Source organism: Aquila chrysaetos, chromosome 13 (assembly GCF_900496995.4).
Source record: "Aquila chrysaetos chrysaetos chromosome 13, bAquChr1.4, whole genome shotgun sequence".
Taxonomy (NCBI): Eukaryota; Metazoa; Chordata; class Aves; order Accipitriformes; family Accipitridae; genus Aquila; species Aquila chrysaetos.
In genome coordinates, this window is record NC_044016.1 from 37789591 (window position 1) to 37803185 (window position 13595).

The 13595-nt window shown below is 60.5% G+C and overlaps 1 protein-coding gene and 1 long non-coding RNA gene across 2 annotated transcripts; both read right to left on the bottom strand.

The window, feature by feature from the left end:
- Positions 1–2693: 2693 nt before the first annotated feature.
- On the bottom strand, positions 2694–7382 carry LOC121233762. Its single transcript, XR_005933865.1, has 2 exons — positions 6530–7382; positions 2694–5501 (listed from the first exon to the last, which is right to left on the bottom strand). It is a non-coding gene; the product is annotated as an uncharacterized LOC121233762 (long non-coding RNA).
- Positions 7383–7560: 178 nt separating this feature from the next.
- On the bottom strand, positions 7561–12969 carry DOK2 (docking protein 2). The gene is made up of 5 exons (XM_030036154.2): positions 12316–12969; positions 10857–11153; positions 10609–10717; positions 10010–10191; positions 7561–9938 (listed from the first exon to the last, which is right to left on the bottom strand). Exons 1-5 carry the CDS (start codon positions 12376–12378, stop codon positions 9033–9035), a joined length of 1557 nt encoding a protein of 518 aa, XP_029892014.1. The 5' UTR covers positions 12379–12969; the 3' UTR covers positions 7561–9032.
- Between the last annotated feature and the right edge of the window lie 626 nt (positions 12970–13595).

The following is a 13595-nucleotide window of genomic DNA, read 5'->3' on the forward strand; positions in this document are numbered from 1 at the left end:
ACCAGCATTTCATGATCCGGTAACTCAGCTCCCTTTCCTGGGCACTCCTTCTCCCCCGTGGAGCAAAAGGAGCTCTGCCCATGGGTTATTCAAAGCCTCAGTCGTGGTATTTCACATTTTGCCTTAGCGTGATGCTGCTGGGGGAGAGAAGCGAAGGGGCAGCTGCTCTCTGTGCTGGTACAGCCAGAGCAGGGCAGATCCAGGGCAGGATCGGGTTCTACACGTCGACTGGCATCTGCAGCCAGGTGTGAGTTTAGGGGATGGGATAAAGATGTGGTCTCAGCAAGCAGCTGAAAAAACAGATTATATTGGCAGCAGCGCCAGGAGATCTGGGCTTATTCAAAGCAGAAGGGAGTCTGGGTTGCTCGCGAGCGCAGAACTCGTGGAAAAGTGGATCTGTGACTCAGTGATTGACTTTTTAACTCAATTACTCTCGAGGCTGTTGCACAGGCTCAACACTACCCCAGCTCTCTCCTGAGCAGATCCGCTGCTGTTCAGCAAAGATAAAGCTGGCGTTGCCCTGCCTGGCTGCCGGGTTCTTCCATCTCCCCGTGATCCTGGGTATGGGGATATGCCCTGGGTGGCACCTTCCCGGGCACAGCCGTGTGCCGGGGCTGGGAAGAGGTTAGTGCTGAGCCCTGTGGGATGGGGGGAGAGCCCAAAGGTCAGGCGAGCCGGCTGCACTCCATAAATCCCACCGTGCGCTGGCGGAGAGGACAGCTTTTCTTCATCTCCATTAGTACTTATGCATAAATACACGGTATCGATGGGGCCATGAATCAAGCTCCCCAGCTGGGTCAGCAGGAATGGGAGCTGCCATTAGCTCTGCCTGGGCTTGGGGATCTTGGGGCCCCACACCTTGGGAATTTGGTGCATTGGCTTTCCTCCTGGGCTTAGCCCAGCTCTGCAACAGGGCGAGAAGCAGAGCCCCAGACCCCTCAGCCTCTGCCCGCTCCCAGCATCCCCACTGCTTCCCGGGATGCCCCTCCGGAGGGCAGGGAGGGGATGGGGGGCAGGGGAACGCTGCCGGGGAAAGGGCTCTGCCGCTGCCATCTCTTAACCAGCTGCAGCAGCTTCTGCTATCTTTTAATGCACCAATATTTCTTTGAGATTGTACTCAGTTGCTTCTCGCCCCATTATCACTCAAATGTATATTTTATGCGACTGCAACAAAGGCAGGTCATACCCATTAGGCACTGAGGCGGAGCGGCTTCGCAGGCACGATCCCAAGGTGAGGGGCAGGAGGCTGCCCCATCCTGCCCCACGGATCTGCCCCTCTCGCCTGTCGTCTCTGTAGGCACCAGCCCCACACGCTGCCTCCTCCCAAGCCCTCTTCTCCCTCCTGGTGCTTTATTCCTGTCCTTGCTCCTTCTTCCTCTCCCCGTTTGGAGCAGCCCCAAGGGGAAAAGCCCAGGTCTTGGCACTCTCCAGGCTGCAGCAGGCAGCCTGCCTGCGCATCTCCGGGGCTAACCCAGGGAAGGTGCAGCAGAGGTGCGAAGGGTGTAGTGGGTACGAGAGCTGGCTTTTGTCAGGTGAAGATCCTCCCTAGCAGAGCCCTTGCCCACCATTGCCCACACAGAAAGCTCAGGCAGCTATGGCCACAGGTTTTAATTAAAATTAACTGTTGCCCGCAGCTCCTGGACACAATTACTCAGTCACCAGGTATCAGCTTTGCTGACGGGGAATGTAATTAAGACGTGAGCGTTTCTCCTTCCCCGGCCACCACCTCCGCCCTGGCACAAAGCAGCCCTGCTCCCCGTGATGCTCCTGCCCTCCCGGCACTGCCGTGTCCCCAGGGACATGCAGCGATGGCACCCCTTCATTCCCGGGGCTCCTTATGGCACCCCTTCATTCCCAGGGTTCCTTCGTTCCCGTAAGGCTTTGGCCCACGGTACAAATCGCTCCTCCACCCCGTGCTGGGAAGCATCGTGCAATCACAGCACTGGTGTCAGCCCAACCCCTCATTAAGTGCCATGCCCCGACTCGAGTAATTACTCCTATTTATAACCGAGCGTTCGCAGCCTGCCCTCAATAAAACCCCCGGCTGCTCCACCTCCCGTGCTCCTGTCGCTGACACAGAGCAGCAGCTATTTTTACCCCTCTCCCCTGGAGATGCTTCGCTCTCAATTCCAGTTGTGGGATTCAAAGAAACTCTGCTGCTCCTGCCACCCCCTTCCCAGGGTCCCTGGGGGCCGAAGCAGCGACGCTGGCATCATCCTGCCAGGGCAAAATCTCAGCGGGTCCCCCACGGGTAGGGGACTGAGAGTCTGAGTGTGATCTCTCGGTATCCATCTTCAGGCAGGAGATGCTCCACGCTGGTGGATGTGGGATCGTGTTAATCCAGCGGGATCTCCGGAGCCCTCCAAGGACCTTGATCTATTGATCTCGCTAAAGGGTGGAGAAAAGCATCATGCAGGGGGACCCGTGGGAGCAGCTTTGCAAACCAGCTCTTCCCAAGGACCGGGGTCTTGCTGGAAGCTGAGGCCAGACAGACCCAAAGGAGAAACCCCTTTGGGGAGGATCTGTGTCCAAACGAGTCCCCACTGCTGTGAACAGACCCTCTTTCCCTGAATATCTGCTCCGGTCCGTGCTCTCCAGGGGCAGGGCACTGGGCTGAGCCCACCCGGGATCAGCGGAGTCAAGCAGCAGCTTCATGCAAAGGCAACCCATGGCACTGGCTCCCACTGCCCGGTAAAAATAGAAACCATTCTTTATTTTAACACCAGCTATTTCAGATGCGATTGCTGCATTTCAAAGAGAAAACGCTGCTCTGGACTCTGCATTAACACCTATCAGTGTAATTTCCCATGGCAAGTTAAGGAAGCAAAGCAGCACTTAATGTGCTCCCGTGCTCTGCAGTCCTGGGTGCCAAAGTGCTCACAGATGGCTCAGGCCTTTGCAAACCCTCGAGCCGAGCTGGAAAATGCCTTCCCACCCATCTCCACATGCAGGCCAGGCCTGGGATAGAGAGGAAAATGATTCATCTTCTACTCCAACATAAATCCAGTAAGGCAGTCTGCTTGCAGGGAGCTGAGAGCAGGCAGGGAGAACACCAGCCTTTAGCATCCCACGGGGCTGAGCAGCAGGAGCTGCTTCACCTCCGTCTGTCGGGACAGCAGGTCTCTTGCCAGCCTGGGAACCAAACCTTCCTTAATATACTTATATTAGTACACTTATACACGTATATCTTCTCTGGGGGAGCTTGCTGCCAGACCCACGGCTCTCCGGCGCTGCCAGCATCCCTGCTCCCTTGCCCTGCGCGCGGGGACACTGGGAGGACGTTAGCTCAAGTGCGCAGGGGTTTTCTTTGATTATAAGCGACGATAGATGCTGCTTGTGACCCTGGGACGGGCTCCTGCTGCCGGCTCACCTCATGTCGGACACGGCGGGCACCGCAGCACGGCCCCTGCCCTCCGTCCCCGCACACCTCCCGGCAAGGCGGCAGAGCCGTGCATTAATCATTCCCGCTGCACGTTGAGCCATCTGGATGGTATTGGCCCTTCTGCCACACCATGGAGGATTGTTAACACAAAGCATATGCTTTGTTTGAAATTAATAATAATTTTAGGCTCTCACCAGCTGCTGGTAATTGGCTCCCCTTTCGCAGAGATAACTGAGAGCAGCAGGGTGGAAATTCAGCCGCTTCCCGGCTCCTTTTCAAATGAGATGAGTCCCTGGGAAAGGTAGCTGTTCTGCAGGGGACAGCATGACACCGGACAGGTAATGCCTTTTAATAACTGGCTACACGTGCCCCGTGCCACGGTGATGGCACCACACCGAGCACCGGGGCTGCTCGGGGACCCCGAGGTCCCCTCGGCAAACCCGTGCAGCAGCCGCAAAGGGAGCAGACCCTTTCTGGGCACCGACCCGGCTGGGGAAGGGCAAGTTTTGGCAGCCTCGTTTGCTGCTTACTTGTTGCCATCAGCAGCAGATTAGCGCGGAGGGTGTATTTTTACATTTTCTTGCTTAAGCATCAGTCTGGGCAGGTGGGTGTTGGGAGGCTGGTGGGGATATTTATATTGCAGTCCTGACAAAATGTGCATGTGGAGGAGCTCTGTAAAATATACAGAGCATTATTTTTGTTCAAACAGTGCGTATTAAGGCAAAGGGAACGTACTAAACACATCCGCTGCAGCAGACACATATGGGAGCTGAGGGCTTTTAAAAATCTCCAGATTCAATCTAGGCTTTTAAATGCAACCTGCCCCGTGACGGCTCTGCGGTTGCAGGGGAGTGAGCAGGCAGGGACGTGGCAGCAGCCGGCAGGACTCTGAAATTAGGACTCTGACCGCATCCCCCCCTTCGCCATCATTAGGGTCCAGCCAATACCTTTAATGGAATTCCCGTAATGAAAGTGTAGGAGTAGCATGCAATATCCAAAGAGCTAAAACGCTCTCCTGGGCTCCATGCAGCGCTGCTGTAATACAGCTTATTAGTATTTTAGCCTTCGTCAAATATTCAGCACTGGAAAATGTCATGGAGGGATTTTGGGGCTCACGGCGGGTGTGGGAACCCTTCCCCTGCTCCCATTACCCTCCACAGCCCAGCGAGGCCACCGGCACTGCACAGATCACCGTCCCATAAGAAGAGCGATCCCCTGGACCAAAATCAGCAGCAAATTGCCTTTCCAGAAGGCAATTGCCTTTCCACACCCTTGGCCACCAGCCCTCCTCATCTCCTCCAGGCCCAAGCAGCAAACTCAGCTGCTCCTTTGGTCCGGGCTTTGCACGCACGCTCTCGCCGGAGCGTCAGCCTCTCCAATCTCACGGGGCATCACGCTGGCCTCAGCCCATCCCGGTGGGAGAGGCCAGCCGTGCCCTCCTGCATCCCTCCATCCCGCAGAAGGATGCTCCCCAAACCCTGCCTCCAGCCAGGCACCCCTCCGTGCCATGTCCCGGGGGCATTTCGGTGCTGGGAGGGTTGCTAATGCTGTGATGTGCCCCTTCCAGCTGCAGCTATGGGATTTTTTTTTTTTTCCCATGGCAGCCATCATTATAAATATTGCCTGATGGGTAGGAAGGAGAGGGAGGACAAGTGACACTGCTACAGGCTGGCACCAGTCTGGGAATTTGCACCCAGTGCTAGCAGGGGGTCAGCGATGCTCCCGGCTGCAAGGGGGTGCGGGCCGGCCGAGGTCCCCGGGATCGATGGGGATGGGTCTGCGGGGGCCAAGCACATCGCCCCGCAGCCGAGCCGTGGCCAGCAGAGGCCACGGGATCAATGCGGAGTGAAGGAAATATGGCTGCGGACACGCGGCTTTTACAGCTTCCTTCCCCAAGAAAGGCTGGTTTTTATGGACTTCTGGTAATTGCCAATTAATTTTGCTGAAGCCAAGGGCAGGAAGGCAGCCCAGCTCTTTAAGGGCACCCACGCAGGGGTGGGCAAACAGAAAAACAGCCTCCTTTTTCCCACCTATTTTCCTGTACAGTCCTCAGCAGAGTCTGGACTGATGCAATCCCTGCAAAATCCTAGCGATGACCAGTCCTGCACTTCTCGAGTCACTGAAAACGAAAGAAAAAGCAGGCTGGATTGAGTTAGCAGTTGGCTGTAGCTCCAACCCGTGGCCACAGTCACCACCTCCCTGCTCCTCATCCTGCACCTTGTCATCAGCTTCATTTATTCCCCATCCCGAGAAGGCAGCCGGGAGCCCCAGAACTCCAGAAACAAGACAGGCGAAGAGAATCCAGACCCTCCCAATTAGGCAATTTTTTCTGAATGAAGGGCCCTGCTCCGCCCTGTGCAGGGAACGTGATTGACATAAATCCGGGGGCTGATTAGGGGCTTGTCATTTAGCACCTATAATGCCTCCCTCCTAATAGTATTAGGGCCTCCTTGGCGAGACGCTAATGCAGTTTGCAGCTGCACCGTGGCGCCTGGGATTCGGCCGCCGAGCGGCGAGCGCGCTGCAAAATGAGCACATCTCTAATCCGAGGAGACAGTAATGAAAAAAGGAGCTGCCTTGACAAGGTGCACAGAGCAGCGGGGGAAAAATGGTCCTGGTATGGCCGGCCCCAGAAGCATCGTCTCCTGGCCACGGGCAGCATCCCCACCAGGGTTGCTCGGCGAGCTCGCTCCTTCCTCATTTCCCCATCCTCTCCACCCCGGAGATGCCCGTACCCCTTTTTCCTTGCTCTGCCCCTCCAAGCCTTGCCAGCCCATCCTTCCCCTGGCATCCTCCCTGTTTTCTCCGCAGGGGCTGCATCCCTGGTCCGTGCCCCTCGCCCCGGGATGCAGCTCTGCCTCCGCTCCTGGAGGGAAGCGTGGGAGAGGGACAGGGGTGTTTGCCGGAGTAGCGACCCTTAAAGCTCTGAACAAATTTCAGTTTTGATTAGCCGTGCTCCTAAATGATTTATAATCAGCATAATACAATAATGACAATAACTCCCTAATCAGATTAAAGCGTTCTCCATTTGTCTGGGGCTTTGTGCTGTAATCTCTTCCTCCCCTCTCTGCCATCGATTTTGTTTTCTCAGCCCAGCCCCTCGCTGAGCCCCACCGAGGGCTTTTCCAGCCTTTCCATCCTCCTTACCTGGACATGATATTCCAGGACAGGTTCCCTTTTTCCACCCTAAAACCCTGTCCATGCAGATGGGGCAGGCAGGGGATGCCGTGAGCAATTTACTCCAGCAGCAAAACCAGTGGCACTTCGCTCGGCCCGCGCTCTGTGAAATTTCATTAGTGCCATTCGCAGCGACTCCCTCGTTAGCCTGACTGGCACGGTACAAATCTCGTTAGACCCGTAGCATCTTTAAGTGAAGTTGGGAAGGTGTTTCCATTTCTTTGGTTAATGAAGAAAAATAGAGGTGGAGGCGGCTGGAAGGAGCGGGGATCGCAGTGGGGAGCCGGGCTGGAGGACGGCGAGGAGAGAGGACTGTGTTAACACTGATTAATAATAAATAACCACCATAATGAGCACTAATTAATAATAGCACACGCTTAAGCAATTGATTCCCAGTGAATGGCAGCGTGCCATCAGGAGTCCCCATCGCTCCGACTAACCAAGCCGGTGGTGCTGCCGGATGCTCCCGGCCGTGCCCGGGCTGCCCGGGGTCTGGAGATGGGAACCAGCCCGGTCATGGACAGGGATCATCCCGCACTGCTGTAGGAACAGACCAGGGAAGGGATGGGGACGGTTGGCTAAGGATCATCTCCCATCCCTCAGCACACCCTCCTGCCTCCTAAACTTCTGCCCATACTGTCGGCTGGTCCCGGGGCACGGCACGATCTGCCTTGCTCCTGTTCTTCCTTGGTCTGATGTTGACTCGCTGGAAAAACCTATTAGAAACTTGTTTTTTCTTTTTCTTTTTTTTTTTTCTGACCTATTTTAGGTGTTTCTGCACAGGGAGCATCCCTGTGCCCTGTGTGATCCCGGGCAGGGCAGGCAGCAGGGCCCACCGCTGCCTGCATGAGGGGAGCACGGCTGCTGGGGACCTGTTTGTTTCCTGGCCCCTTCAATTCAGCGTGTGATAGATTGATACGGAGCTTTAATCAGTGTAATATATAAAGCACTTAATTTGCCTTATTAAAAGTCTACACTTTGGATTTTCAGGATCCAGGAAATTAACTCAAGCACCTAAGCATTTATTTGATTGAAAGACTATAAATAATTCATGCCTTTTCTTTGCCTTTGGTGGCAGACCTGCTGGGGTGGTGGGGGACCGGCAGCAGCTCCCAAGGTCCCTCCGTCGCGGTGACAGAGCCGGTGTGCACCGAAGATGGCCTGTGTGGGGTGATGGGCACCGACGGAGCCCCGGGGCAGCCCAGGGAGACCGTTCTGTGCCGGGGGACCATCAGCCGATGGGGAATTGGGGCTGGTGCCTCTCGCCGTGCCCAGCTGAGGGGCTGGATGTGCCCTAGCAAGGGCTGTGCAGGGCTGGAGGTGGCTGGGAGGAGGAGGAGGAGGAGCAGGCTGACCCAGAGCGAGTCAGGCTGTGTCAGGCTGCATACTGGTCTCGTTGTACTGGGAGGAGAGGAGCCAGCCACGAAAATCACCATGACAATAAAGCTGAGTATTTCATCTATAATTCAGAGGAGCTGGAAAGTGGTTTTCTAAAAAAAAAAAAAAATTAAAAATAAAAACACGGCTGAGACAGTAGAAATTTATGCCACTGTTCTTGCTGAGCGAGGATGTGGCATGACCTTCGGACAGGCACGGTGCCCAGCCCTGGCCACAACGCTGGCTGGTGGCGGGGACTGAGAAGAGGGACGTCGCGGGGCGGGGGGGCTGGGGGCTGCGTGTGGCCACGGTGCCAATTCGGCAAGGGCTGAGCGGGCAAAGAGAAATCTGCAGGTGGGGTGTGTTTGCTGTGCGAGCCGTGCGTCGTCCGCTTGCCTTTGAGGTGTGGGGTGTGCATCGCCAGCCGGCCCTTGCAGCGTGGGCTGAGCATCCCGGGGCTGAGCATCATCCGGCTGCATCCACGGTATGGGCTGTGCATCCCCGGGGATGTGCATCGCCAAGCAGCATGGGCTCGGCATCCCGGGGCTGTGCATTATCCAGCTGCCCTCACGGTGTGGGACGTGCATCCCTAGGGATGTGGGGACGCGCATCCCTAGGGACGCGCATCCCTAGGGATGCGCGTGAGGGTTCCGCAGCCTGCAAAGCTGAGGTTCCCGTAGTTTGACCGGGTGAGGAGCAGGGGGGCTTGGCGTCTGTTCCGCAGGAGCAGGCTGCAAGGTGCTGACCCTGAAGCTGCGGGGTGCGAGCGGATGGGGGCTGCGGGGGGACGGGGACACGGACACGACCCCTGCCCGACCGCTGCCTGCCGCTGCCCGCCCTGCCCTGCCCGTCCGGCGGGCCCACAGTGCCCTCCAGCGGGCGCATCCCGGCTGCCGGTCCCGCAGCTGGACAGATGTTTGCCCCGCCGCTCCGGAGGGATGCTCGGGATGGAGGGGAGAGCTTCGCTCCGTCTCCTCCAGCCATGGGTGCGCTGAGCTGGGGGCGGGGGGGGGTCTCAGCTCTGCTAGGGGGGGGGACGGGGGGGAGATCCGCCAGCCGCGGAGGGAGGGTTTTCTCTTCTCCTTCCCCATCCCATTCACTGCAGGTTCCTCTTCTTTGCAAATTTGAGGGCCACGTTGTCGTACTCGGTGTCCCCCAGCCACTCCTTGCCCTGCAGGAGGAAGGGTTGCCGGAGAGGGACGGGTCTCTTGGGCACGGCGTAGTCATCCTGCTGCGGGTTGTAGCAGGGGTACTCGTGCCCGGTGGGCTCCTCTGGGGCCGCCTGCAGCCTCCACGCCTCCCCCTTCACCTCCTCGGGCTCGTCGTAGACGATGTGGGTGGACAGACCCTCGGGCTCGTCGTAGATGTGGTCGGGTTTGGCGACGGTGGGGAGCCGCGGGGGCTGCTTGCCCACTTGCCCCCCTGCCTCCCTGATGCTGTCGTAGAAAGGATCGGGGACCTCCCCGGGGTGATGGACCAGCTTGCCGAACTTGCGAGCCACGAAGGTCTTGGCGATGGTGTCGAAAGGGATGGCGTACTCGGATTCGGCGGCCTCCTTGGCAGGAGCATCCTGCCTCCAGTTCTTCTCCGACACCGGGGGGTTCCCCCGGCGGAGGGAGTTGCAGGGCTCGGCGTAGGAGCAGTCAGCACCGCGGGAGGGCAGGAAGGCACCCAACGGCTCCCCGGCCCCAGAGCAGCTGCTGGGGGACATCCCCAGCTTGGCTTTTGGCACCTTCCCCTCCCAGGTGGGCTCCAGCGAGGAGGACTTGGTGCCGCCGGGCTCCTCGTGCCCCTGCGCCCAGCTGGGCATCTTGGCGTGGCCGAGCGGCCGGGAGGCATCGTCCCCGGGGCCGCCCCGCCGCGGCTCCTCGGCCCCCCGGCACCGATGCCTGTTGATGGCCGACTCGATCGCCTGGAAGATCTCGTTGCCTTGCCTGGTCTCAAACTCAAAGTTGCCTTCTCCGGATGCGCAGCGCCGGCCGGCCTCGAAGGAGAAGGTCACCTGTGGAGGGACAGGATCAGGACCCAGTGCCGCAGCCCACCGCCAGCCCACCCTTCCCGGATCCCACTTACCTTATCCCGTCCGAAGCGTCGCAAGAAGTGGTAGGGCCAGCTGTAGAGGATCTCCAAGGTCTGGAAATGCTGCAGCTCCAGTGCCTCCTCGCCGGCTCGCAGGATGCACCGGCCCCAGAGCCGGCAGCGCTCGGAGGACTTGGTGGCCCTCACCGTCACCTCGAACGCCTGCTCCAAGCCGGCTGGGGATGGAGGAGGGTGGCATTTGACACATGCAAGGAGCAGAGTTCCTTGCTGCGAGAGCAAAGCTGCATCTTTCACCCCAGGGAGGTGCCATGGGGTTCGTGAGCCCCTGCAGCCGGGGCGGCGGGGAAGCGGCGTCCGGCCGATAAGGGCTTGAGGGCTCTGGCTGCGCAGGAGCAAGCCGATAGCGCAGCGAAACCCAGCCCTGCCAAACCACAGAGCAGGAAGGAGTTATTTCAGGGGAAGACTTTCCACCACACCTCCTGCGCACAGCCGCGGCGGGGGCTGCTCTCTGGCGCAAAACCGGCCGAGGTGCCTTGGGAAGGGGGGGGGTGCTGAGGTGCTGCAGGACACGCACCGCTTCCTGTGCAAGCCAACCCAACCCCGCTGCACCTTCCCCACGTCCCGGAGCCTACCTTTGCCTCGGGAGCTGTAGAGGGAGTTTTCCTCCATGGAGAACTCGCCGTCGGTGCCCAGCGAGCTCTGCTGACCATCCTTGCCTGCCGCCTGCTCCTCCCTGCTCCTCTGCCCGGGAAAGAGCAGAGGGTGAGCGAGGGCAGTGCACAGCATCCCCCCAGCCTGCCCCGTCCCAGCAGACCCCTGGGATTGCCCGGCACGGATCCCGCTGTCTCCCGTGCCCCTGTTACCCGTGTCCAGCGCATACCGGGAAGGCCAGCCCGCAGAGCTTCTGGATCCAGTCGGCCGCCTCGGTGCCGTCGGCAGCCAGGAGGTACCGCTTGTCGGTGGTCTCCAGCAGGAAAGGGACGGTCTCCTTGGGGCAGCCGGCATCGCCGCTCGCCTCCGCCACGTGCACGCAGTCGCTCAGCTTGACCAGCCGCTTGCTGCCCTCGCCTTTCCGCAGCTTCTCGGCGGCCGGCGGTGCCGAGCCCTCGAAGAGCTCCAGGCGGGCGGTGGAACAGGAGCTTTCCCGGTATAAGACACCCCAGAACTTCCTCCATTTCTGCCGTGGGGAGAAGCAGTGAGAGGAGTGAATGCCCAGTATCGGCCAGCTCTGCTTTCAACCTTCCAGGAGTTTTCATCCCCTCGGGACCGTGCCCAGGGCGGGACGTCGGTGCAAACCCCTCCAGGGTCCGGGCAGGGTCTCGCACCCTCGCCCAGGCAGGCTGGCCAAAGCTGGGGAGTGAAATAAACTGGGCAGCGTGGGGAAAAGCATCCCTGACAGACAGTCGGCAGCCTGCGGCCAGGCATTCCCAGCCGGCAAAGGCACTGGCAGCATCCCAGCCTCAGCCGGCACCGGGATCCATCCCAACGCCTGTCCCTACCCTGTGGCACCCAAAAGCTGTGCCAATGGCCCCCCACTGCTGGAGGACTTTCAGCTCCTCGTTTGCTCCGTCTTCCCGGAAAACACCAACTTTTAAACGATTCCCAACTCGCCCTCTGAGAAAGCAGCAATTCACGGCACACCGTGCGTGGGAGGCACGCCGGCTCCGGCAGCGGGGAAGCGGCGGGAGAGGAAGTCTTGCACCGAAATCGGAGCATCCTCCGCGGCGGCTCCCTGCACCGGCGACCTGCCGAGCCCGGCAGGCTTTGCCGAAACGCGGGGGTGGCCTCTGCCCCGTCCTCCGCTATCGCGGGCATCAACGCTTGGCGGCAGCTGCCTTGCCGCGGGAAGGCGATGCCCCTGCCCTGCCCTGCCTCGCACCCGCTCTGCCTCCGGCATTTGGAGCAAGACTGGGCTCCGTCTGCTGCCGGAGCCGCCCGGGTGGCTCCTTCCCCTTCTTGCACAAGAGCGGTGTGGGTGGGAGCCATTGCTAAACCCCGGCCTTTATCAGTCGCTGAAGCAACGAGGCGCTGGGGGTTGCATCGGTTTACGCCACGGCTTTGGCCCGTTTTGCAGAGCCTCTGCCCCGGGGTGGGGGTCCCGCTGGTGGGGGGGGGTTCTCTTTCCAATATGTCCCCAGCACCTTCCAGCCCCCTGCCCGTCCCTACCAGCCCGACGCGCTGGCGGAGAGCCGAAGGACGGTTGGGGACCCAACGGGTAGGAGCATCCCATTCCCTTCGGATGCAACCCCCCCCGTTACCCCCATACCCAGCCCAGCCGAGCCCCCCCCCCCGCCGTGGGTCTTCCCCGGGGACCGAGCAGCCCCCCGCCACCTTCTCACCTTCCCGAAGGTCTGCTGCAGCTGGAGGTAGAGCACACCCTGCTTCACCACCGCCTCCTCCATCTTCCAGCCACCGGCATCCTCCCGCGTTGCCCCTCCGCCACCGTCCCCCCCTCTGCCCCGCAGCTCCGGGGGGGTCCCGTCCCGGCTGCACACCCTTGGCCCACCGCAGCGCTGCCGTCACGCCGGGTCGTGTCGTCTCGGCGTGTGACGCGCGGTCGAGTTCTTCTGTTTCCTACGCTCAACCCGGCGCGGGCTTCGGCTTCCTGCGTCTGTGAACTTACCATAAAGGGCAGCCGCCGTACGCCCCCAGCATCGCCGCACGCCGGGCAGCCCCGCCGCAGGCAGCCTCCGGCCGTGCCTCAGTTTCCCCATCTGTTAAATGGGTCTAAAAGCAGCTCTGAGGGCTGCCCCGTTGGGGTAATGACCACCCCCCCCCCCCCCAGCTCTGCCGATCTCCCCGCTCCCAGACATCCCAGCCTGACCCAGTGCTCCCAGTAAAGGCGCTGCAACCCCCCCCCCCCCCCCCAGCCCCAAAACTGGCCGCGATGCTGGGAAGGTGGTTGAGGGGGTGAGCCGGGGAAGGCGACGGGGCGATGCGGAGGAGGGAGGAAGAGGTTTTGAGGCTGCGGGCAGCGCCGCGGCGTCGTTTGGTGCCCAGGACACACGGGGACGGGGACGGGGACGGGGGGGGGGGCAGGGGCTGGACGGGGGGCTGGGCTGGTGGAGCGCCGCGGGGTGCAGCCGTGGGGGGAGCCGGAGCCCCCCAGCCTTCGGTGCGTGGCACCCACGGGCGCCTCGAGCTTCATCCTCAGGTCAGGGGAGGCCCCCACATCCGCAGCCCCCCCCCCCAAAAAAAAACAAAAACCAGGGCTCTCCCCCTGCGAAGGAGCACCCAAGGGTGCTGGGGAGCTGGGTGACCAGTGGGGAGCTGGGCTGACGGTGCTGGGGGTCAGCCGCCACCACGCAGCCCCGGCTGCCGCCTCGGCACCGGGCCAGGGCTGGAGGAGGCATGAGGCTGGGGTTACTGGGAGCACTGGTGCAGGGGCTGGGGTAACTGGGAGCACCGGTGCAGGGGCCGCTGGGGCACTGGTGCTGGGCTGGGGTAACTGGAGGGCACTGGTGCAAGGAACCGGGTGCAGGGATGTGGTTGCGGGACACTGGGTGCACTGGTGCGGGGTACTGGGAGGACTGGAAGCACCGGGAGCACTGGTGCAGGAGGTGGGCTAACTGGGAGGACTGGTTCAGGGGCTGCTGGGCTTCCAGGCTTGTCCCTGGCT

Bases quoted from the DNA above. Each gene is read 5' to 3' on its own strand.
- DOK2 (XM_030036154.2), bottom strand. From the start codon at position 12,378: ATGGAGGAGGCGGTGGTGAAGCAGGGTGTGCTCTACCTCCAGCTGCAG. The intron at 10,192-10,608 runs GTAGGCTCCGGG...CTCCATCCCCAG, and splicing joins CTACAGCTCCCGAGGCAAAG to CCGGCTTGGAGCAGGCGTTC. The intron at 9,939-10,009 runs GTAAGTGGGATC...GTCCCTCCACAG, and splicing joins GACGCTTCGGACGGGATAAG to GTGACCTTCTCCTTCGAGGC.